Source organism: Oncorhynchus masou, chromosome 30 (assembly GCF_036934945.1).
Source record: "Oncorhynchus masou masou isolate Uvic2021 chromosome 30, UVic_Omas_1.1, whole genome shotgun sequence".
Lineage (NCBI taxonomy): Eukaryota > Metazoa > Chordata > Actinopteri > Salmoniformes > Salmonidae > Oncorhynchus > Oncorhynchus masou.
The window spans coordinates 55,101,745-55,127,237 of record NC_088241.1 but is presented as its reverse complement, the minus strand read 5'-3'; the positions used below and the strand labels follow the sequence as shown (position 1 = coordinate 55,127,237).

At 43.8% G+C, this 25,493-nt stretch overlaps 1 protein-coding gene across 1 annotated transcript; it reads right to left on the bottom strand.

The window, feature by feature from the left end:
* Nucleotides 1–219: 219 nt before the first annotated feature.
* Nucleotides 220–24,296, bottom strand: ccdc191 (coiled-coil domain containing 191). The gene is given in 19 exon segments (XM_064947352.1): nucleotides 220–1,277; nucleotides 1,528–1,682; nucleotides 1,899–2,051; nucleotides 4,456–4,599; nucleotides 5,253–5,354; nucleotides 5,549–5,726; nucleotides 14,193–14,465; nucleotides 14,681–14,798; nucleotides 14,801–14,831; nucleotides 15,401–15,650; nucleotides 20,881–21,062; nucleotides 21,396–21,458; nucleotides 21,753–21,759; nucleotides 21,982–22,199; nucleotides 22,406–22,587; nucleotides 22,767–22,913; nucleotides 23,031–23,166; nucleotides 23,333–23,366; nucleotides 24,217–24,296. Coding segments are annotated over 19 exon segments (2,616 nt in total). The 3' UTR covers nucleotides 220–1,114.
* Nucleotides 24,297–25,493: the final 1,197 nt, after the last annotated feature.

The window sequence follows — 25,493 nt, the reverse complement described above, 5'->3', positions numbered from 1 at the left end:
TAGCATGCGTTTAGTTGTTGATGTGGAAATCTGATTTTTTTCCCCCCATACTGTGTGATAGCCTAAGTTCTCCTTTCTTTCCAGAACCACAATTAGGATCTGAGAGAGTATTGTTGTGTGTGTGTGTGGAGCTTAATGAACCCCTTGATCTGGAACTACTGCTTCCTCGTGTTCCCGAAGGACACCCTGTCGCCACCGGCCTAAAACCCACAGCGCCTCGAAGTTTAGCCTTTTTATTGGTCCTTCAAATTCATAAACAACACAGATTTTTCAATAGTGCCCAATGTAAACACATAATATTCCACAAATGACAGGTAATGTATCAACATTTTTGCTTTTTATAATAATGTCTTTAAAGGGTTATTAGTTTCTAGGGCACAGCATTGTGCTTCAAAACTGGCTAGAATTCAGAGGCTTTATCTCAATCCATTAAAGCATCTGCTTTTCTGGTGCTCCTAAATTTAGTTGTGCTACCCTGGTTGTAAGTGCCTTTCTTTGCTGGGAGAGTGAACGCAAACAAAACACTTGACCCCAAAAAACCTAGGCCCTGGCCATGATGTTCCTTTCAACACTGATTAACACTCCTGTAGAAAGGAACAGCTGTTGCCAATAGATGTTCTTGTGTGTACCTGTTCCTGTGTGCTTGAGAAATAGGCCATGGGTTTTTATTAAACAGCATCATGTTGATACATCTCTGTAGCCTGAGGCTGGTCAGGATCAGGATCATTAGTGTTGTTGCATTAACTGAATAAAGCAACAAAAACAACCGACACACAAACCACAGTGCAACTGGCTTATGGTGATATACTTAAAAAAAATCCTTATTGATGCCTTCAAGCTTCTGTCAAATTACATCAAAATGTGACTTCAATGATACCCAAAATAAAACAAATTCAACAACCTGAACATACGCTTCAGTTTTAAACGAGCCATTGGTGTTACAAAAGTTTTCCAAACGGTCTTCATTAAAGTTATATCCAGCTTTCTCTGGTCATTAAGGATGACAAACAGCCTGTGTGTGTGCGCTTGTTACACCAGCAACAAGACACATTTATTGGCTCCCATCTGCTGGATTATCGTGTATTGAAGTATTCCGTCTGTCTGCCTGTGTGAGTCACAGCAGAGCTTGTCCCCATTGACAGTTCAGAGGAGAGGAGCGAAAGTCAGGTAGGACCTCTGCCACTCTGCGTCTCAGCTTCTCCCTCCTGGTTTCTCTCTCCTCACGCAGCCACTCTGGATACCGTCTCCAGGCCTGGAAACAACTCCGCACCGCCCGCCTGGGGCGGAGAAGAGAGGAACACACACACGACAGTGAGGGAACAGAAGGAAGCAGACAGTAACAAAGAGAGCTAGTACATATGGAGCATGTCTGCATCTTATACAGCAGGGGTAAGGTCTGAGACAGGGGTAAGGTCTGAGACAGGGGTAAAGTCTTCTAGGACAGGTAGAATGCTTCTAGGACAGGTAGAATGCTTCTAAGACAGGTGTTATTGGTAAAGGAAGTAGGGCCCAGGTAAACACACCCACCTATCACTGTGTCCCTGAGCCTGCTGCTCCCTGTCCCACTCTACCATCCTCTCCTGGGTCACGTGATCTAGTAACTCGATCAGAGCCCTCCTCAGAGTGTGCATGCGCCAGAACCGGTCGGTCCGCCCCTCTACAACCATGCGGTGGTCCTTCAGCTGAGACAGAACGAGTCAGGTTTGGGATACAGTACACATCATGGACGGACTGTCCATGTCATTGAGACAAATTTACAAAAGACTATCCACCGCATCACTATGAAACAGTAATCAGTATTCAAATGTTTTGTGTGTTGGAAAAAAGACAGTGGCCATTTGTATGTGTTTCTACTTGTGCATGTGAGAGTTTGTGTTTGTAAGTGTTCATGCCTTAACCCTTTTCCAGTTGCCCAGGCTCCTCCGTAGCAGGATATGTTGATGCAGTCGTTTGGCAGAGGCCCATTTATGAGCCAGGGACTCGCCTGTTACTTGCTGCCAGGACAGGATGCACCGTTTCAGGAGAGACTGCCTGTGATGAGCCCTGGCCAGCTGGAGGGGAATTAAAATAATACTGTGTACTCATCCACACATATTCACGTGCCAGGTAACACACAATGGCCTGGTATAAAGGATTAAGGCATCTCCTCGCCATTGAGGCTTAAAAGTGGGGCGGCAGGGTAGCCTAGTGGTTAGAGTGTTTGACTAGTAACCGAAAGGTTGCAAGTACGAATCCCCGAGCTGACAAGGTACAAATCTGTCGTTCTGCCCTTGAACAGGCAGTTAACCCACTGTTCCTAGGCCGTCATTGAAAATAAGAATTTGTTCTTAACTGACTTGCCTAGTAAAATAAAGGTAAAAATAAAATAAAAAAGTGGTGAAAATATATTTAAGCAATAAGGACAGATGGTTTGTGATATATGGCCAATATACCATGGCTAAGGTGTTCTACGATACAGCCCTTAGCCGTGGTATATTGGCCATATATCACAACCCCCGAGGTGCCTTATTGCTATTATAAATTGGTTACCAACATAATTAGAGCAGTAAAACTAAATGTTTTGTCATACCCCTGGAATACGGTCTGATATACCACGGCTGTCAGCCAATCAGCATTCAGGGCTTGAACCACCCAGTTTATAATATAAATTTGACCCTAGATGCTATACTGCATTCTTTTCAAACTCATGGTCTTTAAAGAAGTTAGGACTTTGACCACTAGTAAATAAAGATAGTTGTCAAGGTATGCTGTTGGGAGTCAAGGTATGCTGTTGGGAGTCAAGGTAAACCAGTAGCAGAATAGAACATGAGACATTGAACAAGCTGTTCAGCTGCTCAAGGTTCCATGCAGTAGATTGGAACATGCTGCTGTGATGTCACACCATCTATTTTCACTTCAACTTCACTTCCCTGTCCATCAATCTGTCCAATCATTCCTCTCCTGCAACCTCTCTCATCTCATTCCCTCTCTTCCTGTAGCTCTCTACTTTAACCTCTCACTTCCTCTCTCACCTCCTCTAGACTCTCTCCACCTCTAGCCTCTCACATCCTCTCTCTTCCCCAGCCATTCACTCTAGCCTCTCTCCTCCTCTAGCCTCTTACTTCCTCTCGCTCCTCTCGAGCCTCTCACCTCCTCTCGAGCCTCTCACCTCCTCTCGAGCCTCTCACCTCCTCTAGCCCTCTCCTCTAGCCTCTCACTACCTATCGCCAACCTCTTTCCTCCTCTAGGTCTCTCCTCATTTAGCCTCGCTCTCTCTCTAGCCCCTCGCTCTCTCTCTAGCCCCTCACTTCCTCTTGCCCCTCACTTCCTCTTGCCCCTCACTTCCTCTTGCCCCTCACTTCCTCTTGCCCCTCACTTCCTCTTGCCCCTCACTTCCTCTTGCCCCTCACTTCCTCTTGCCTCTCACTTCCTCTTGCCCCTCACTTCCTCTTGCCTCTCACTTCCTCTAGCCCCTCACTTCCTCTTGCCCCTCACTTCCTCTTGCCCCTCACTTCCTCTTGCCCTCACTTCCTCTTGCCCTCACTTCCTCTTGCCTCTCACTTCCTCTTGCCTCTCACTTCCTCTAGCCCCTCACTTCCTCTAGCCCCTCACTTCCTCTAGCCCCTCACTTCCTCTAGCCCCTCACTTCCTCTTGCCTCTCACTTCCTCTAGCCCCTCACTTCCTCTCGCCTCTCACTTCCTCTCGCCTCTCACTTCCTCCTCTAGCTTCTCTCCCTCTCCTCTAGCCTCTCACTTCCTCTCCTCTAGCCTCTCACTTCTTCTCCTCTAGCCTCTCACTTCCTCTCCTCTAGCCACTTCCCCTCTCTCTCCTCTAGCCTCTCACTTCCTCTCTCCCTCTCCTCTAGCCTCTCACTTCCTCTAGCTACTCACTTCCTCTCTCCTCCTCTAGCCTCTTACTTCCTCTCTCCTCTTTTAGCCTCACTTCCTCTCTCCTCTTTTAGCCTCTCACTTCCTCTCTCCTCTTCTAGCCTCTCACTTCCTCTCTCCTCTGACTTCCTCTAGCCTCTCTCTCTCTAGCATTGTTCCATCTCTCTGCCAGTACAATTTGTCCCGCGGGTTCTGACAGGTGGTCAAGCAGGTGCTCAAACCAACAGCATCCTATAAACATCATTACAGCTCTGACCGTGATGTCTGGGATTAGGGTGTGTGTCTAGGTGTTTGTGTGCTCGGTTTACGCTTTAGATACAGAGTGTATGTGTGTGTCATATTTCCATTGGGAATTATGAGGGAGTTGGTTGGTAACCGAGTAAGATGACACCTTAAAACATGTAGTTGTTTGAGGGAAAGAGTATTTTTCTTCTGTCTGTGTATTTGAGTGTAGCTGTGAATACATTTGTTCTGCTGTGTATGATTGGCTGTCCTGAGCTGTGTGACTCTACAGGAGAGAGTGTGAGTGTGTTGACAGTCTCTCTGTGCAGACTCTGATTGGCCAAGGCTGAAGGCACTGGTGATTACCTGAGTATTGGCTTGGCTCATGGCGACTCTGCGCTTTCATGGGGCCAGGCCTCGCCGTAGTAACAGAGTTCTATGGTAGTGTTGCTGGGCCTGGGTCTGGAGCTGCTGCTCTCGCTCAAACCTCCTCTGGTTCTCCTGCTCCCTCTGAATACATACACATAGTTATAGATGCACGCACACACACACACAACTTGTATTTATTGTTTTAATCTATAACTTTTGTTTTATGTTTGGACTTCAGCTGTTCTAAGATCAGAGCTAGGAGCCACATTTCAAAAGCTTCGCCCATCTAAATTAGATCTGAACACCATGCCTTGACAGTGTGATGTAAGGCGAACATTATCACCCACGGCATTGAACAACCATTGCATCATTGCTTTGAACAGCTGCCATCAAATCATCACTTGTACAGATGTGAGAGAGTCTCTTTTGTGAAATTCCAACTGCAATAAACCTGGACAGGAAAGAATGGACAATGTGTATACAGTATGTATATTACATATATAATTCTGTTTTGTATAGGTGTTGATGACGTCTATTTTTCTGTATGGTCCCTGTGATGGAAATCTGGGTCCGTGGGTATCAAGTGTCAGAGTAGGAGGGGTGATCTAAGTTCAGCTTCCCCCTGTCCATGTAATCATATTAATTGATCCCAAGTCAGCACTCCTACTCTAAAATGCGTAATACATATAGCCCCTGAAGTCCTAAATATACACTCTTAGTGAACTGACTGATTTTCTTTCAAATATGAAATGAAAGTTGTCCCCAGGACAGTTTTCCTGTAAACATTGCATCACCTCTCTCTCTTGTCTCTTCTCCTCCCTTCTCCTTTCAGCTGCTCTACCTTTCTGTTCCTCCTCCTCCTTCTGCCTCTCCTCCTCTGCTGCTTTCAGCTGGGCCTGAGAAAATAAAAAAGTTTATTGATTTAATGCCTGCACACTATTACACTTCCCCAAACACATTTTAATTGTACCCAAAAACTTCATATAAAGTTGAATAGCCTCTGTAATTCCCCCTGTCTGAAGACCTACACATCTTTATGGACACCAAACTATTCCACATCTCCCACTGGCCTAAACACTCCATTCCTCACTATTCTCTCCTCTTCCTTCTTTGTCTTCAGCTCCTCCACCTCCCTCCTGCGCTCCGCTCGCTGACGAGCATGTTCCTCCATGGCTGTTGAAGGGGGAGAGAGGGGGAGAGAGAACAAGGAAGGGAGATAATAGAAAAAAACAGGGGTAAAGGCTAGGTACTTACATTTTGGTGTTGTTCTGTGTCAAAATAGAATGTTCTAAAGTATTGTGTGTGCGTTTGTCAGTATGTATCTGTGTGTATCCGCAGTCCCTCTCCACCTTTCTATTCCTCCCACATAGAGGACATTTTAGCCAAACATAGTTTAATTGAGTGAAACGGTATTCCTCCATGTAAGCTACTGTAGCTATGGCTCTATACAGCTACGGCTCTATAGGGGAGAGTGGGACAAGTTGAGCCACATTTTACATTCAGCATCACTCTGTCAAGGGAAATATAGTATCTACATATTTCAGGCTGTTGTGTATCCCTGGAAATAATCATAATTCATGTCAACTTAGCCCGAACTGGATGAAATATTACCACTACCTTTTTAAAACCATGTCTATCTTTATTTCCCAAACACAGTTCAACAGTGGCAATCACCTTTTTTTAACACAGGCTTAACACTTTGTACTTAAAAAACCCCACTGTTAACATAGGCCTGGCCCTGATGTTACCTCATATAATTTTCTCATCTTGCCATTGGCTCAATTTACCCCAAGGCAAACATTTTGACGATATAATCCCACACAGCTACAAGGATGCATTTTTATGCTAGGTTTAGGACCCAGTGTAGCCTAGTGGTTAGAGCATTGGACTAGTAACCGAAAGGTTCAAAAATCCCCGAGCTGACAAGGTACAAAATCTGTCGTTCTGCCCCTGAACAGGCAGTTAACCCACTGTTCCTAGGCCGTCATTGAAAATAAGAATTTGTTCTTAACTGACTTGCCTAGTAAACTAAAGGTAAAATAAATTTAAAAAAATACTGAATCTCATAGAGACACAACTGATGTATATGTAACGGCGTTCTTCTGTTGAAGGAGGAGCGGACCAAAATGCATCGTGGTAGTTACTCATATTTATTGATGAAAGTAGACTAGACGTGAAATAACTGACATGTACAAAAACAACAGACGGAAATGTGAAAAAAACTATACAGCCTGTTTGGTGAAACAGAGACAGGAACAATCACCCACGAAACACTCAAAGAATATGGCTGCCTAAAACTGGTTCCCAATCAGAGACAACGATAAACACCTGACTCTGATTGAGAACCGCCTCAGGCAGCCATAGACTACGCTAGACATCCCACAAAACCCCAAGACAAAAACACACCACAATAACCCATGTCACACCCTGGCCTGACTGAAATAAATGAATAATAAACATAATATATTTAGACCAGGGCGTGACAGTATAGAACAATCTTAAAATGACCTACTTTGGTTTAGATACAAGCATCATGAAACCTCTAAAACAATACATTCATTTGACTTGTTGAAAATCAGTTTTTTGTACTTAACTTGCTTAGCACTTCTTCCGTGTGGTTTCTTCCAGACTATATGATATATTTGGTAAATGTTTTAATTGTGGGTATGATTTTCTAGAAACAAGGGTGGCTCAACTTACCCCACTCTCCCCTACAATCGACTCACAGCAATAAAATTAATTTTCTACTCTTTTCTATTATACTTCATAACAAGACCATTGTAAGGTCAACCATCTGGAATGGATGTCTATGTGTGTGTGGTTTAGCCCGTCAGAGCTAAACATGGAGGTTAATGTGATGACTGACCCATGACAGTGGGATGACAACATGGCAGACAGGCGGCTAGATTCCTGGAGGCTGAGGAGTGGCCAACGTTCCCCTGAGAGACACTCCCAGCCCTGGAACACAGAACATCATCCAGAAACACACATCTATTTTTACCCCTTTTTCATGGTATCCAATTGGTAGTTACAGTCGTCTCATCGCTGCAACTCCCGTACGAACTCGGGAGAGGCGAAGGTCGAGAGTCCCCCAAAACACAACCCAACCAAGCCCCACTGCTTCTTGACACAATGCCTACTTTACCCGGAAGCCAGCCGCACCAATGTGTCAGAGGAAACACTGTACACCTGGCAACCGCCTGGCCCGCCACAGGAGTCGCTAATGCGCAATGGGACAAGCACATCCCTCCCCTAACCCGAAAGACAATGGGCCAATCCCGGTTGCAGCCGGCTGCGAAAGAGCCTGGACTCGAACCCAGAATCTCTAGTGGCACAGCTAGCCAGTCCCTCCAGGACCCCGCGATTCTGCGATCGCATAATTCAATGCAAAAATCAACCAATCAGCTCAAACTATGCAAGCGCTTGCAATTTTGACCAATTCCCACATTTTTAGGGCATAAAAAGGTCTAATCAAAAGCAGGTTCGTAATTTTGACCAAATCCTGCACTGTTACCGTGGAAAATGGCCCAATCCAACCACACGTCAACAACGTTTTCCCCCACTGGCCTGTCAGCGTATTCACGTGCGAAGATGATGGTTGATTGTTGATGGCTGACAGGCAGTACAATGAACAGAAATAAATCTCATTTGCCAACAAAAAAACAGCTAATGACTGTGCGAAACAATTTCCAAATGTTTTTGGAAACAAGAGAAAGTCAACAATCAAATCAGCAAAGCATATGAGAATGTCAGAACAGTTCCCACAGCAGCGGCAGATCACCATGACTGAAGTGGTAGCAGGGAAGACTGTGGGAAGCACTGAAAGTATCAAGGTGAGTGGCGTTTTACTCCGCTAACCTTGGCTTTAGTAGGGTGGTCAACACTCTGCTCTCCCCAGTCTGTCTATAGAGAGCACTGCTCAAAGCACTGAGTGCAATTGGTCAGCATTGCCGTTTTAAACTCTGTAAAACGTCATACGGATCACGAAAGCGCAATCTTTCTGGAGAAATTGAATAATAATCAACCACAACTCTATTTTACGTTTTCTGTTCTTTATCTCCCTTACGACCTTTCAGAAAAAAAAATCACAATCAACAATTGAACACAACTTATTAAAAAGAAATATCAATCCCTGAAAGAGATTTGGGTTTTTTAAGAAAAAGAGAGAGAAAGAGAGAGAGAGAGAGAGAAAGAGAGAAAGAGAGAGAGAGAGAGAGAGAGAGAGAGAGAGAGAGAGATTAGGAATGGGAAGTGCATCTCGTGTTGATAACAAGCCCCAAGCCTGATGGAGAGGAGAGGTGTGTGTGAGTGGATTATGACAGAGCTGTTTGTTCAGGAAAATAAACTAAATTGAGCACTTTAGATGTTTAATTGTTTTTGTATTATGTATTCTGCTTAAAATCATCCTAAAACTGAGCACATATGACTTATTGCTTTATATGAAATTAACGTGAAAAAACATTGCAAAATGTGTCACAGAATTTCAGAAAATCACACAAAAATGTCACAAAAATGTCACGAAATCCTGGAGGGACTGGCCAGTACTGCGATGCAGTGCCTTAGACTACTGTGCCACTCGGGAGGCCCAGCAGAAACACACATCATTAGATATTCACTCTCTAATATAGATCTACTCAATTCCCAACTTCCCAGACTGACCCAACTAGCCCTGCACACAGGGGACATTCTAAGGACTTGTTTTTGTTTAAAGGGAGAGTACAAGAAGAGGATATCTCAATAGTGATCAACGGACCAACTTTTAATGAGTGAATCCTTCAGCAGAGACATTGTCACACCTGGAATAATATGCAGGGAAATACAGTATGTAGGGAGAATAACACTTATCATAGTACATTTTAAATTAGCCTGGCTTTTATTCTGAGGGAGGTGTGATACGTCATTTCCCGGTCACAACTTGTGGACTTGTTTACGTGCAGCTGTGCAGTTTGTTGCTAACGTTACTTTTCTACCTGCCAACTTTACTTTTTAATTACTGTTATATATATATATATTTTTTTTAATTCCCCTTGCTCGACTTTCTTCATTCAACTCTTTCACCCCGGACCCTTTATCTGGACATGGTTCTACGAGCCGAAGCTAAGTAGTAACCTTAACATTGCCTTCTAATTGCAGTCACTGTACTCATAATATACAGGAGAACGACCGCCTTATTTTGAGGATAGCCGTGCCCAGCTTCAGACGCAATCGTTAGGCAAGGGTCATTTCAGTGTAGGAAAAGATGAAACAGTGTCTGTGCTACCAATAAGTACAGATAGTAGTATAAATCCCCTCACACAGTCCACGCAGCCGGACAATTTTCTCATGGCTTCTGGAAGGAAATGCCTGTAGGAATGTTCAACCGGTGTCGCTCATTCAGCCGACAAACTTTCAACCAATTCTCCCCATTAAGCAACAAGTCAGAGGCCGAGCCTTCTCTGGTCTCTCCTCCACCCGTTACGGGGTATGAGATGCAGAAGCCTCCCACCTTTAGCGCTGACAAATTGAAAACCCTAGTCATTGATGTCTTCATTACCCGCAGTATTAGACTTAAAAATGGTTATCCAGCGATCAAACACTGTTTACCAGGGGGCAGGTCTACCTACATTAAGGCCTATCTGAAGATGGTGCTGGCTAAAGCTAAAACTGGCGAGTGTAGAATATATAGCAATATTGTTATCCACATCGGCACCAACGATGTTAGGATGAAACCCTCTTTCTCTTGGCCCTCTTTCTGGGACTCATCCGCAAACAGGACCAAGCCTGGCCTGCTGAGGAGTGACGGACTCCACCCTAGAGCCCTGTCTAACTTCTCTAGCTCCACAATGAGATAGCCAGTCTGCCAGCTTAGTGGAGTCTGCCACTAGCACAGTCAGTGTAGTCAGCTCAGCTATCCTCATGGAGACTGTGTCTGTGCCTTGATCTAGGTTGAGCAAAACTAAACATTGCGGTGTTCACCTAAGCAATCTCACTGGAATAAAGACCTCCATTCCTGTCATTATTGAAAGAAATCCTGATATCTCACATCTCAAAATAGGGCTACTTAAATGTGAGATCCCTCACTTCCAAGGCAGTTATAGTCAATGAACTAATCATTGATCATAATCTTGATGTAATTGGCCTGACTGAAGCATGGCTTAAGCCTGATGAATTTACTGTGTTAAATGAGGCCTCTCCTCCTGGTTACACTAGTGACCATATCCCCGCGCATCCCGCAAAGGTGGAGGTGTTGCTAACATTTACGATAGCAAATTTCACTTTACAAAACCCCCCCAAAAAACTGTGTTTTCGTCTTTTTAGCTTCTAGTCATGAACTCTATGCAGCCTACTCAATCACTTTTTATAGCTACTGTTTACATGCCTCCTTGGCCGTATACAGCGTTCCTCACGGAGTTCCCTGAATTCCGATCGGACTTTGTCGTCATGGCAGATTATATTCACATTCTTAGTGACTTTAATATTCACATGGAAAAGTCCACAGACCCACTCCAAAAGGCTTTCGGAGCCATCATCGACTCAGTGGGTTGTCCAACATGTCTCTGGACCTACTCACTGCCACAATCATACTCTGGACCTAGTTTTGTCCTGTGGAATAAATATTGTGGATCTTAAATGTTTTTCCTCATAATCCTGGACTATCGGACCACCATTATTACGTTTGCAATCGCAACAAATAATCTGCTCAGACCCCGACCAAGGATCATCAATAGCCATGCTATAGGTTCTTGAACAACCCAAAGATTCCTAGATGCCCTTCCAGACTCCCTTCACCTACCCAAGGACGTCAGAGTACAAAAATCAGTTATTTACCTAACTGAGGAACTAAATTTAACCTTGCGTAATACCCAAAATGCAGTCACACCCCTAAAAACAAAAAACATTTGTCATTAGAAACTAGCTCCCTGGTATACAGAAAATACCCGAGCTCTGAAGCAAGCTTCCAGAAAATTGGAACGGAAATGGCGCCACACCAAACTGGAAGTCTTCCGACTAGCTTGGAAAGACAGTACCGTGCAGTATCGAAGAGCCCTCACTGCTGCTCAATCATCCTATTTTTCCAACTTAATTGAGGAGAATGAGAACAATCCCAAATGTATTTGATACTGTCTCAAAGCTAACTAAAATGCAGCATTCCCCAAGAGAGGATGGCTTTCACTTCAGCAGTGATACATTCAAGAACTTCTTTGACGATCATTAGAAAGCAAATTACGGACTCCTCTTTAAATCTGCGTATTTCTCCAAAGCTCAGTTGTCCTGAGTCTGCACAACACTGCCAGGACCTAGAATCAAGGGAGACACTCAAGTTTTTTAATACTATATCTCTTGACACATTGATGAAAATAGTCATGGCCTCAAAACCTTCAAGCTGCATACTGGACCCTATTCCAACTAAACTGAAAGAGCTGCTTCTTGTGCTTGGCCCTCCTATGTTGAAAATAATAAATGGCTCCCTATCCACCGGATGTGTACCAAACTCACTAAAAGTGGCAGTAATAAAGCCTCTCTTGAAAAATCCAAACCTTGACCCAGAAAAAAATAAATAAAATATTGGCCTATATCGAATCTCCCATTCCTCTCAAAACACTTTGAAAAAGCTGTTGCACAGCAACTCACTGCCTTCCTGAAGACAAACAATGTATACGAAATGCTTCAGTCTGGTTTTAGACCCCATTATAGTACTGAGACTGCAGTCGTGAAGGTGATAAATTATATTTTAAAGGCGTCAGACCAAGGCTCCGCATCTGTCCTCGTGCTTCTAGACTTTAGTGCTGCTTTTGATACCGTCGATCACCACATTCTTTTGGAGAGACTGGAAACCCAAATTGGTCTACACGGACAAGTTCTGGCCTGGTTTAGATCTTATCTGTTGGAAAGATATCAGATTGTCTCTGTGGATGGTTTGTCCTCTGACAAATCAACTGTACATTTCGGTGTTCCTCGGGGTTCCGTTATGAGACGACTATTGTTTTCACTATATATTTTACATCTTAGTGATGTCGTTCGGAAACATAATGTTAACTTTCACTGCTATTTGGACGATACACAGCTGTACATTTCAATGAAACATGGTGAAGCCCTAAAATTGCCCTCCCTGGAAGCCTGTGTTTCAAACATAAGGAAGTGGATGGCATCAAATGTTTTAGTTTTCAACTCGGACAAAACAGAGATGCTCGTTACTCTGGACCCTGATCTCTCTTTGGACAAACATATCAAGACTGTTTCAAGGACTTTTTTTTTTCCATCTATGTAACGTTGCAAAAATCAGAAACTTTCTTTCCAAAAATGATGCAGAAAAATGTACATGCTTTTGTCACTTCTAGATTAGACTACTGCAATGCTCTACTTTCAGGCTACCCAGATAAAGCACAAAATAAACTTTAGTTAGTGCTAAACATGGCTGCTAGAATCTTGACTAGAACCAATAAATGTGACTCAAAATAAACTTTACTCATGGCTGCTAGTGCTAGAACCTCCCAGTGCTACACACTGGCTTCCTGTCAAGGCAAAGGCTGATATCAAGGTTTTACTATCTTTTACTAGCTTTCCGATTTGGTCCTGCCATACAAACCTACACATACGCTACGGTCACAAGACGCAGGCCTCCTAATTGTACCTTTTTCTCTGAGGACCTGAGCCCTAGGACCATGCCTCAGGACTACCTGGCCTGATGACTCCTTGCTGTCCCCAATCCACCTGGTCGTGCTGCTGCTCCAGTTTCAACTGTTCTGCCTGCGGCTATGGAACCCTGACCTGTTGACCGGATGTGCTACCTTGTCCTGGACCTGCTGTTTTCGACTCTCTCTCGACCGCACCTGCTGTCTCTAACTCTGAATGATCTGAACTGACATTTACTCCTGAGGTGCTGACCAGTTGCACCCTCTACAACCACTGTGATTATTATTACTTGATCCTGCTGGTCATCTATGAACATTTGAACATCTTGGCAATGTACTGTTATAATCTCCACCCAGCACAGCCAGAAGAGGACTGGCCACCCCTCAGAACCTGGTTCCTCTCTAGGTTTCTTCCTACGTTCCTGTCTTTCTAGGGAGTTATGCCACCATGCTTCTACATCTGCATTGCTTGCTGTTTGGGGTTTTAGGCTGGATTTCTGCATAGCACTTTGTCACATCAGCTGATGTAAAAGGGGCTTTATAAATACATTTGATTGATATTCTCAAGCAGAAGTAGTGTGTTGCTTTAATTAAACCCCCTCCTCTATATATATCCTCCGCTGATGACTCCCCCGCCTCAATTTTAAGGTGACTATTTGAGTTTTTTTTTTAAACACTCCTGCTTTATGAACCCAAAACCAAACCTTCACCATGATAATGACTTGTCTTCAGACCTGAGCACTATTTAAAAGCCTCTTACAGACTCCAAAATTAAAAAATGCTTAGCTGCCTGCTTCAAGTCATGGATGAGTGTCCACAAGTCATGAGCTTTCGTACCAACTGTTCACTGCATACTAAGTGTTGCACTACCAATGAAAGTGTGCTGATCCCCTTGGGTCCTATGCAGACCTCTGTGACTGAAGTCAGCCACTTTCATCCACAATCACGTCATTCCGTCCAAGCGGAACCGTCATTTCTATGCAGTCCCTCATGGTATCGATTGGCTTGGGTCTTGAGAATACTCCAGAGGACCGTGCGTGAACAAACAGACACACCACACCCCCACACAGGCAGCCTGTGGGCCTCTCCTAAGTTTCCATGGTAATGTGAAGAGGAGCCTACCTGGGTTCTTTGTGGTCAGAGGTCATCCCTCTGGGCCCTTGGGCTGATGGGACAGAAAACTGAGCAATCTGTGCCTCCTGCTTCAATCCCATCTCCTGCAGGCGTGCGATCTGCTCCTGCTGTTCCCGGAGGAGCCTCCTCTGCACTGTGATGGTCTATTGCTGGCTGGAGTGGCGACGCTCAAAACGCAACTCTGCACTACGAGAACGGGGGACAGCACCTACACCGCCATCCCCACCTTCCTCACCCACCTCACCCCTCTGCCGTGCTCGCCTCAGCTCATCTATTGAATAGAACAGAACTTTATCATCCATTGTGAAATGTTGCACATCATTTTTAAAATAATTGGTAGAAGTAAAGGGTTTTCCCTAATCACTGATATATTTCAACATCTAGGTAGGAGTTTCCTAGAACACTGGAACGAATCAATTTTTTGTTGTTGAAATTGCCCCTAATCACAGATACAGGGTCATATACAGTATTTCAACTTTTCCTTTGATCGCTCACCTCCACTCAGAGCCGCATGACGCCGTGTCACCTGCCATGGAAGGGTGGGCTGGACCACAGCCCCCAGCTGTCCGTTACCTTGACAGGAAGGAGAGGGGCGGGGCCAGCAGGTCGTGACCCCACCTGACCTTTCTGCAGAGACAGTTGAGGGTCACATGAAAATAGGATGAAGTTGATCATCCTAATTCTCTTTTCCTCTCTTCCTTAAGCTCTATTCAACTCTCTTTCTTTCTGTTAGCTCCTTCCTCTCTCTGAGGAGAAAGCGAACCTTGCAGTGTTGTGAATATCTCGTGATGCAGGGAACGTTTCTCTCCCCGGACGATAAACTCACAGTGAGAAAAGTGCTGGGTAACTCATACGAGGAGAGGAACTCTGAAACAGAACTTGTTTATTCAGGAAATAGTGATAGACTAAAATATGACTTAACCAAATGAATACAAAAAGCACATTTATTGCCTCACAGATTCATTTGACCCTTTGGAGAATTAGCTAATGTTTATTTCATAATTACACATCGTTACCACCTTCGGGACTTTAGTCTCAAATGTGACACGCTCCAGCAAATGTATATCCAATGGGTAGACAACACTGTGTGTGCAAGTATTTATCTGTCATGTTTTGTGTGTCCTCCTATGCATCTATGCCTGTGCTTTGTTTGTGTTCACTTTCTTCAGTGGGAGGGGTCCACAATTGTCACTCACCAGTTCTGTGGTCTGTGATTGGTCAAAAGTCTCAGGAAGGGCTGTAATTTGCTCAGGAGCAGGTGTCTCAGGAGCCTTAAGTTTCCCAGTTGCCACAGCATTGATCAGTGAGGCAATCTTGTACCGTGTTTCTTCCTGCTGTGCAAACAGCTCCCGGTGTCCTCTCTCCGCCCGACACCACAACCGCCAATCACTCAGGCATCGCCTTAGCATACGCCTCCGGTCACTCTCCATCGCCACCTGGCAGCGTCTATGAGGGATTACAACGATTATTAGAGACAAACGATTAGAGATAAAACACCTGCTGTGACTGTGATGAGCTTGAGGGGCCAGATTTGCTAATTGTCTTCACCAGGTGTTTGCAGGCACCTATTTATTTGGCACGTTTTCTGTAGGTTCATGAGTCAGATTTAGTGTTAAAGCTTAGGTAGCATAAATGTAAACACATATAACATATTTGCATTAGAATACGCATCAAAAGTCACCTCACTTTTCTATTTTTCAAGTTATTACATAATACTGATCAGAGTTCAAAAGAATGCCGAAGTCATGCTGGAAAAAACATTTGCGGGCTGTGAGGTAATTTGGAGCCAGCCTATTCCCTATAATGTAAACTCCAACAGAAATATCTTCAAATTAAACCATATTACACACAAGTGTGTAACCTGTACAAGTGTGAGGTGTGAAATGCATATGCCACTCCCCCTGTGACACCCCCAGAGAGTGGGATCAAAGCCAGAGAATCAGGGCAGAACTTTTTATTTATTTGATCTTTATTTAACCAGGCAGGCCAGTTCAGAACAGGTTCTCATTTACAACTGCAACCTGGCCAAGATAAAGCAAAGCGACAAAAACAACAGAGTTAAACAAACAAACGTACAGTCAATAACACACAAAAAAATAAAAATAGAAAGATCGACAGTTGAAGTCGGAGGTTTACATACACCTTAGCCAAATACGTTTAAACTCAGTTTCACACAATTACTGATATTTAATCCTAATAAAAATTCTCTGTCTTAGGTCAGTTAGGATCACCACTTTATTTTAAGAAGGTGAAATGTCACAATAATAGTAGAGAGAATTATTTATTTTAGCTTTTATTTCCTTCATCACATTCCCAGTGGGTCAGAAGTTTACATACACTCAATTAGTATTTGGTAGCATTGCCTTGAAATTGTTTAACTTGGGTCAAACGTTTTGGGTAGCATTCCACAAGCTTCCAACAATAAGTTGGGAGAATTTTGGCCCATTCCTCCTGACAGAGATGGTGCAACTGAGTCAGGTTTGTAGGCCTCCTTGCTCGCACACGCTTTTCAGTTCTGCCCACAAATATTCTATAGGATTGAGGTCAGGGCTTTGTGATGGCCATTCCAATATCTTGACTTTGTTGTTCTTAAACCATTTTGCCACAACTTTGGAAGTATGCTTGGGGTCTTTGTCCATTTGGAAGACCCATTTGCGACCAAGCTTTAGTAAAGCACCCCCACAACATGATGCTGCCACCCCCGTGCTTCACGGTTGGGATGATGTTCTTCAGCTTGCAAGACTCCCCCTTTTTCCTTCAAACATAACAATGGTCATTATGGCCAAACAGTTCTATTTTTGTTTAATCACACCAGAGGACATTTCTCCAAAAAGCACAAACTTTGTCCCCAGTTGCAGTTGCAAACCGTAGTCTGGATTTTTTATGGCGGTTTTGGAGCAGTGGCTTCTTCCTTGCTGAGTGGCCTTTCAGGTTATGCCTATATAGGGCTCGTTTTATTGTGGATATAGATACTTTTGTACCCGTTTCCTCCAGCATCTTCACAAGGTCCTTTGCTGTTGTTATGGGATTGATTTGCACTTTTCGCACCAAAGTATGTTCATCTCTAGGAGACAGAATGTGTCTCCTTCCTGATATGATGGCTGCGTGGTCCCATGGTGTTTATACTTGCGTACTATTGTTCGTGCAGATGAACGTGGTACCTTTGCTCCCAAGGATGAACCAGACTTGTGGAGGTCTACAATTTTTTTTCTGAGGTCTTGGCTGATTTCTTTGGATTTTCCCATGATGTCAAGCAAAGAGGCACTGAGTTTGAATGTAGGCCTTGAAATACATCCACAGGTACACCTCCAATTGACTCAAATGATGCCAATTAGCCTATCAGAAGCTTCTAAATCCATGACATAATTTTCTGGAATTTTCCAAGCTGTGTAAATACAGTCAACTTAGTGTATGTAAACTTCTGACCCACTGGAATTGTGGTCCAGTGAATTGAATTATAAGTGAAATAATCTGTCTGTAAACATTTGTTGGACAAATTACTTGTGTCATGTACAAAGTAGATGTCCTTACAGATTTGCCAAAACTATAGTTTGTTAACAAGAAATGAGACCCCAACCTAAGTTTATGTAAACTTCCGACTTCAACTGTATGTACAGTGTGTGCAAATGTAGAAGAGTAGGGATTTAGGCAATAAATAGGCCATAGAAGGGAAAATAATTATAATATAGCATTAATACTGGAGTGATATGTGCAGATGATGATGTGCAAGTAGAGATACTGGGGTGCAAAAGAGCAAGAGGGTAAGTAATAATATGGGGATGAGGTAGTCGGGTGGGCTATTTACAGATGGGCTGTGTACAGGTAAGCTGGTAAGCTGCTCTGACAGCTGATGCTTAAAGTTAGAGAGGGAGATAAGACTCCAGCTTCAGAGATTTTTGCAATTCGTTCCAGTCATTGGCTGCAGAGAACTGGAAGGAAAGGCGGCCAAAGTTGGCTTGGGGATGACCAGTGCAATATACCTGCTGGAGCAGGTGTTGCTATGGTGACCAATGAGCTGAGATCAGGCGTGGCTTTACCTAGCAAAGACTTATAGATGACCTGGAGCCAGTGGTTTTGGCGACGGATATGTCGTGAGGGCCAGCCAACGAGAGCATAGAGGTTGCAGTGGTGGGTAGTATATGGGGCTTTGGTGATAAAACGGATGGCACTGTGATAGAGTACATCCAGTTTGCTGAGTAGTGTTGGGAGCTATTTTGTAAATGACATCGCCAAAGTCAAGGATCGTCAGTTTAAAGAGGGTATGTTTGGCGGCATGAGTGAAGGAGGATTTGTTTGCGAAATAGGAAGCCGATTCTAGATTTAATTTTGGATTGGAGATGCTTAATGTGAGCCTGGAAGGAGAGTTTACAGTCTAACCAGACACCTAGGTAGTTGCTGTTGTCCACATACTCTTGGTCAGAACTGTCCAGAGTAGTAATGCTAGTTGGGCGGGAGGGTGCGGGCAGCAATCGGTTGAAAAGCATGCACTTAGTTTTACTAGCATTTAAAAGCAGTTGGAGGCCAAGGAAGGAGTGTTGTATGGCATTGAAGCTCATTTGGAGGTTTGTTAGCACAGTGACCAAAGAAGGGCCAGATGTATACAGAATAGTGTCGTCTGCATAGAGGTGGATCAGGGAATCACCCGTAGCAAGAGTGACATCTTTGATATATACAGAGAAAAGAGTCGGCCCGAGAATTGAGCCCTGTGGCACCCCCATAGAAACTGCCAGAGGTCCGGACAACAGGCCCTCTGATTTGACACACTGAACTCTGAGAAGTAGTTGGTGAACCAGGCAGGCAGTCATTTGAGAAGCCAAGGCTATTGAGTCTGCCGATAAGAATGCAGTGATTGACAGAGTCGAAAGCCTTAGCCAGGTCGATGAAGACGGCTGCACAGTACTGTCTTTTATCGATGGGGGTTATGATATCGTTTAGGAACTTGAGCGTGGTTGACGTGCACCCATGACCAGCTCGGAAACCAGATTGCATAGAGGAGAAGGTACGGTGGGAATCTAAACGGTCGGTGATCGGTTTGTTAACTTGGCTTTCGAAGATTTTAGAAAGGCAGGGCAGGATGGATTTAGGTCTATAACAGTTTGGGTCTAAGGTGTCTCCCCCTTTGAAGAGGGGGACGACCGCGGAACCTTTCCAATCTTTGGGGATCTCAGACGATACGAAATACAGGTTGAATAGGCTAGTAATAGGGGTTGCAACAATTTCAGCAGATAATTTTAGAAAGAGAGGGTCCAGATCTTCTGGCCCAGCTGATTTGTAGGGTTCCAGATGGGGGGGCAAGTTGCTGCAGGGGGTGCTGAGGTGTTGGCCGGGGTAGGGGTAGCCAGGTGGAAAGCATGGCCAGCCGTGGAAAAATGCTTTTTGAAATGATCGATTATCACAGATAACAGTGGTGACAGTGGTTCCTATCCTCAGTGCAATGGGCAGCTGGGAAGAGTCCATGGACTTTACAGTGTCCCAAAACGTTTTGGAATTAGTGCTACAGGAAGCAAACTTCTGTTTGAAAAAGCTAGCCTTAGCTTTCCTAACTGACTGAGTATATTGGTTCCTGACTTCCTTGAAGAGTTGCATATCGCAAGGGCTATTCGATGCTAATGCAGAAAGCAACAGGATGTTTTTGCGTTGGTCAAGTGCAGTCAAGTCTGGGGTGAACCAAGGGCTATATCTGTTCTTAGTTCTAAATTTTTTGAATGGGGCACGCTTATTTAAGATGGAGAGGAAAGCACTTTTAAAGAGCAACCAGGCATCCTCTACTAATGGGATGAGGTCAATATCCTTCCAGGATAGCCGGGCCAGATCGGTTAGAAAGGCCTGAAGGCCTGCTCGCTGAAGTCTATTTGGGAGCATTTGACAGTGATGAGGGGTGGATGTTTGACTGTAGACCCATTACACACACAGGCAATGAGGCAGTGATCGCTGAGATCCTGGTTGAAGACAGCAGAGGTGTAATTAGAGGGCAAGTTGGTCAGGATGATATCTCAGAGGGTGCTCATGTTACAGATTTTGGGTTGTACCTGGTAGGTTCCTTGATCATTTGTGTGAGATTGAGGGCATCTAGCTTAGATTGTAGGACGGCCTGGGGTGTTAAGCAAGTCCCAGTTTAGGTCACCTAACAGTACGAACTCTGAAGATAGATGGGGTGTGATCCATTTTCCAAATTATGTACAATCAATTGAATTTACCACAGGTAGACTCCAATCAAGTTGTAGAAAAATCTTAAGGATGATCAATGGAAACAGGATGCACCTGAGCTGAATTTCAAGTCTCATAGCAAAGGGTCTGAATACTTATGTAAATATGGTATTTCTGTTTTTAATTTTTATAAATATGTAAACATTTCTAAAACCTGTTTTCACTTTGTCATTATGGGGTATTGTGTGTAGATTGATGAGTAAAAAATGTAGGGGTCTGAATAGTTTCCGAATGCACTGTAAGTTAATAAAGATGCAAAAACACAACCATGTTTGTAGTTATAGGTAACTAGATGGTTACTTATAACTAAGTTACTTATAACTAAGTCTTTGATCACACGTTGTTGTTACTTTGGTGAGTAAAAACTCATACGCACCAGGCAGGTACTGCGTTTTCACTTTTTTGAACTAGGCGAGCTAAATCAAGTGTGATGACTGTATTATTAGGACAGAGTCCATTCTGTGTTTACCTGTTCTGGATTTGTAGCTCCTCCTCTGTTCTCTCCACCTCCCTCTGCTCTCTCCCTGCCCATACCAGCGCCCGCCATGCCATCAGCTCCCTCTTCCAATCACAGAGCGCCGCCGCCTTGCCCATCCGCACCCTCCTCTCCAACAGCACACAGTACCAGCCAGAGAAGTGCCTCTGTAGACACTGAAAATATACACACGTTTGTTTTACTATCCTTGTGGGGACTAAACAATTGATTCCCATTCAAAATCCAATTTTCCATAACCCCTAACCCTAACTCTAAACATAACCATAAACCTAACACATAAGACTAAAATAGACTCTTTCCTTGTGGGGACCCACAGTGGTCTGTATTTTTTATGTTTTACTATCCTTGTGAGGATTTCTGGTCCCCACAAGGATAGTAAAAACCAAAACACACACACACACGATGCTGTGAATGCAAACACTAAGCATACACACACACACACCAACCAACAGAGCCCCGCCCTTCCCCTCCACACACAGTTTACTAACCTGCAGGTTGAGCATCGGAGTCTGTAGTCTGTGTGACTCTGGTCTCTCTCTGTCCTGTTGTTTCTATGTAGTAGAGAGTGAGGGACCTGGCTGGAGCACCAGAGAGCTCTTATTAGCTGCCGTCTTTCTGGCAACCCTCTCCCTATGGGAGAGACATCCAGAACGTCAGACACACAGGACCCCGACCTAGCACTGAATAGACTGGCTTATTTTAAAGACACAACATTCTGAATAATAATGAGGTGGGTGCTTATATTTGTCCCATTTCAAAAATGGAAATGTGTTTTTTGCATATCCCACTCCCCCTGAGACACCCTCGGAGAGTGGGCTCATGGCCAGGGATCAGCCATTACTGACAGCGAACCTGGAGCAATTAGGGTTAAGTGCCTTTCTCAAGGGCACATCAACAGATATTTCACCTAGTTGACTCAGGGATTCAAATCAGCAACCTTTTCGGTTACTGGCCCAACGCTCTTAACCACTAGCCTACCTACTGACCCGAATAAGAGTTTATTGCAGGGGCGTAATACAAGTGATTGTACCAGTGTGTGAAGTTATTTCTTAGTTTCCATGGTTACTAATTTACCTGGTTAGCTGCTCCAGGTTCCTCCTCTCCTCCATCTCACGGCGCAGTCGCACCATCTCCTGCTGCACCATTTCCTCCTGTCTGCGCACCTCCCTCCTCCTCCGCCTCTCCCCCTCCTGCTCCCTCCTCTGCGCCTCCTCCCTGGCCTGCCTCCGCACCTCCCTTTCCCTGTGCAGCCTCTCCCACTCCGCATCCCGCATTGCACGGTTCTCACATACCTGGAATGAGAAAGAAATAAGAAATTATATCATAAAAGAGAGCAGGAAGTATGAATGGAAGCCAGCTTTTGTAGCAAACAGTTTCATTAATTTCCATTCACTGGGCCATTTGGCTCCCAATGCAGATACTACAGTCAGTGTAGCTTAAACTTTGTCGGGAATTTTGAGAGTGCCCAATTCTGCTTTATGTCAATCTGGTTTTGTACCTGTCATTGACGAGCCTCCAAGGTGAGGCCCATCCCCCTTCTCTTCCTCCTGTCTCGCTCTTCTGAGTCTAGTGCCAGATCCTGCACTATCCCAGAATCCACCACTTCCCACTCCATGAGGTCTTGAAGGAAGTTCTTGACCATTGAGCTCTCCTCCTCCTCAGCCAGGTGGGAATACAGGTCTGAGAGAGAGATGGAGGGTGTATGACCTATGGTCCCAATGGACCCAATGACTGTAGTATGATGTATTAACTGAACTTTAGAAAACAAGGTATAGCAGGTGTGAGTTCCACTGTTTGCTAGAGAATGTCAGGTGGCAGGTAAGAGTTAAGTGTTGTTGTGTAGGTTAGTGTCACTGTACCATCAAAGTTACTGTAGTCCAGGGAGACAGGCTGGGCAGGTGCCATGGCTGCTGGACTGTTCTTCTCAGGGGAGACAATCACATCCTCCTCTATCTCCAGTTCCAGACGCAACTTGCTGTTCATCCAATCACTAAGAAGAGCCTGAGCTACAGGAAAAATGTCCATAACACCATTTGTAAAGGCCTGTGATACCGGAGATGGACTGTAAATGTGTGTGCGTACATGTCTGCGTGTGTGTGTGTGTGTGAGAGTGAATAGCCTACCTTCCCCGTATGCTTTGTCATGATCCAGCAGCTGCTCTGTATTTTTTAGTGCCATTGTCTGGCTGCTTATCCCAGAATGGGCCTTCTTCAGGGAAAACACCTCAGTCAATGCAAAGTCTGAGGCCATTTCCATTGTCTGGGGATACAAAAGTACACGTCATGAATACATATGGCCTTATAGACAGACATAGCACAATAATATCCACTGCACGCACGCACGCGCACACACACACACACACACACACAGTCCATCTCCGGTTTCAGGAGGTACAGTGAGACAAAGTGAAAGAAAGAGCTCTCACCTTCAGCCATTGGTCAATATCCCCATTACTGTGCCTCATCTGTTATTGTAGAAAATGTGTGAAGATTAGGATGATTAAGATTGTATTTATCAGGCAGAGAGTTCAGAGGAGGAGCAAAGAGGGCCTATCAAAAAGAAAGTGTGGTGCTTTGTCACTTTAGTCATTACTATGCCCAGGCAGGTTCACAGACTGCGAGCGTGGTAAACAGGTGTCTGCAAAACCAAGAGTCCAGCCAAATCCTAATGTCTGAGGATTATTTTTAAGTAGAGCTCAGACAGTGCCTAATGTCAGCAGATTATTTCAGATGAATTTTCTATCGCAGTTGAAAAAAGTACTTATCTGACTAAGAGTGCTTCAAGTATCCCTGTGTCACCCTGATCACTACTAGCTGGTCTCAGAAAGGCCATTTAAACTTTTTAAGGGTTCTTCAGCCTTCTCCGGTCACTGAGACATATAAATCCATACGTTCTGAAGCACCACTTTATTTCTAAAGATAGCTTTGAGGTCACTTTTGAGGTCCTACATCGTTGTATGTACATCCTACATCGTTTTTTTCACAGTAAGGAAGTGTCTAAGCGATGGAGACAGAAAATGTATAGAAAAGTTGTTTACAGTCATAGACCTGTGGGGGAAATATATATTTTAATAACCTTTTATTTAACTAGTCAAGTCAGTTAAGAACAAATCCGTATTTACAATGACGGCCTACCGGGGAACACTGCCTTGTTCAGGGGACTCGATCCAGCAACCGTTTGATACTAGCCCAACGCTCTTAACCCTGTAATCAATGAATGATTTGTGCACCATTTGTGCACCACTAGGTGACAGTCATCAACATTTTACTTTACCTCAAACCTGTCAAAAGTACACACAATCATTAACACCTTACCTTATTTGCAGTGGGGGTTTTAGTCTCCGTGAATCTTTTCCAGCGAAACATATCAGGATTATGCGAGTATGCCATTTTTTAAACCAAGAAATAGCTTGTACTATTTACCTGGTTAATACAGAAAACCTCATGTATATACCTTCATCAAAGTTATATTAACCACAACTTATAACACTAAACTTACAGAAAAGAAACGTAGAATTTACTTTTTTAAGCTAATACAAAAGTAATGTATTGCTAGTTGTACAGTTGCTGGTACTGCGACTGCTCAAAAAGCTGAAAATAGAACAAGGTGCGTGGGTAATGTAGTCAATTAGCCACGTTCAACAAACGCACTGGCTGCTTGACAGTGGCATTAGTAAACTACAAGTTCACTTTCAACTTTTTGTCAACCGAAGCGTCTGGTAACTATAGTAACTTTGGACCCTTCCCCAAATGTTAAACGTTTGAGTGTTGTAAAAAGACGCCAAAGTCAACATTGAATGTGCAAAGTCCACATAACAATATTATAGTCCCACAGAAAAAAGTTTGCAGATCGTATAAAGTATGCAAACACTCTCAGTAATGTTTATTCAACAGCAAATTTGATATTCTAATGAGATGCAAACGCACAAAATTACACTTTAAATAGAAGTGACCGAGGCGCGAGCTGCTCAATAATCCGAGACGTGATTTGGTTTCTGGCAGTGGTGTAAAGTACTTAAGAAAAAAACATACTTTAGTCGTTTTTTGGGTATCTGCACTTTACTATTTATATTTCTGGCAACTTTTACTTTACTACATCCATAAAGAAAATAATGTACTTTTTACTCCATACATTTCCCTGGCACCCAAAAGTACTCATTACATTTTGACAGGAAAATGGTCCAATTCACACACTTGTCAAGAGAACATCCCTGGTCATCCCTACTGCCTCTGGCGGACTCACTAAAGACACATGCTTCATTTGTAAATTATGTCTGAGTGTTGGAGTGTGCCCCTGGCTATCTGTCAATAAAAATAAACAAATAAATTGTGCTGTCTGGTTTGTTTAATATAAGGAAGTTGAAATGATTTATACTTTTGATAATTAAGTACATTTGAGCAATTCCATGTACTTTTGATACTTAAGTATATTTAAAACCAAATACTTTTAGACTTTTACTCAAGTAGTATTTTACTGGGTGACTTTCACTTGAGTCATTTTCTATTAGGGTATATTTACTCTTACTCAAGTATGACAATCGAGTACTTTTCCACCACTGGTTCCTGGTAAGCAAAAATATGCTGAAT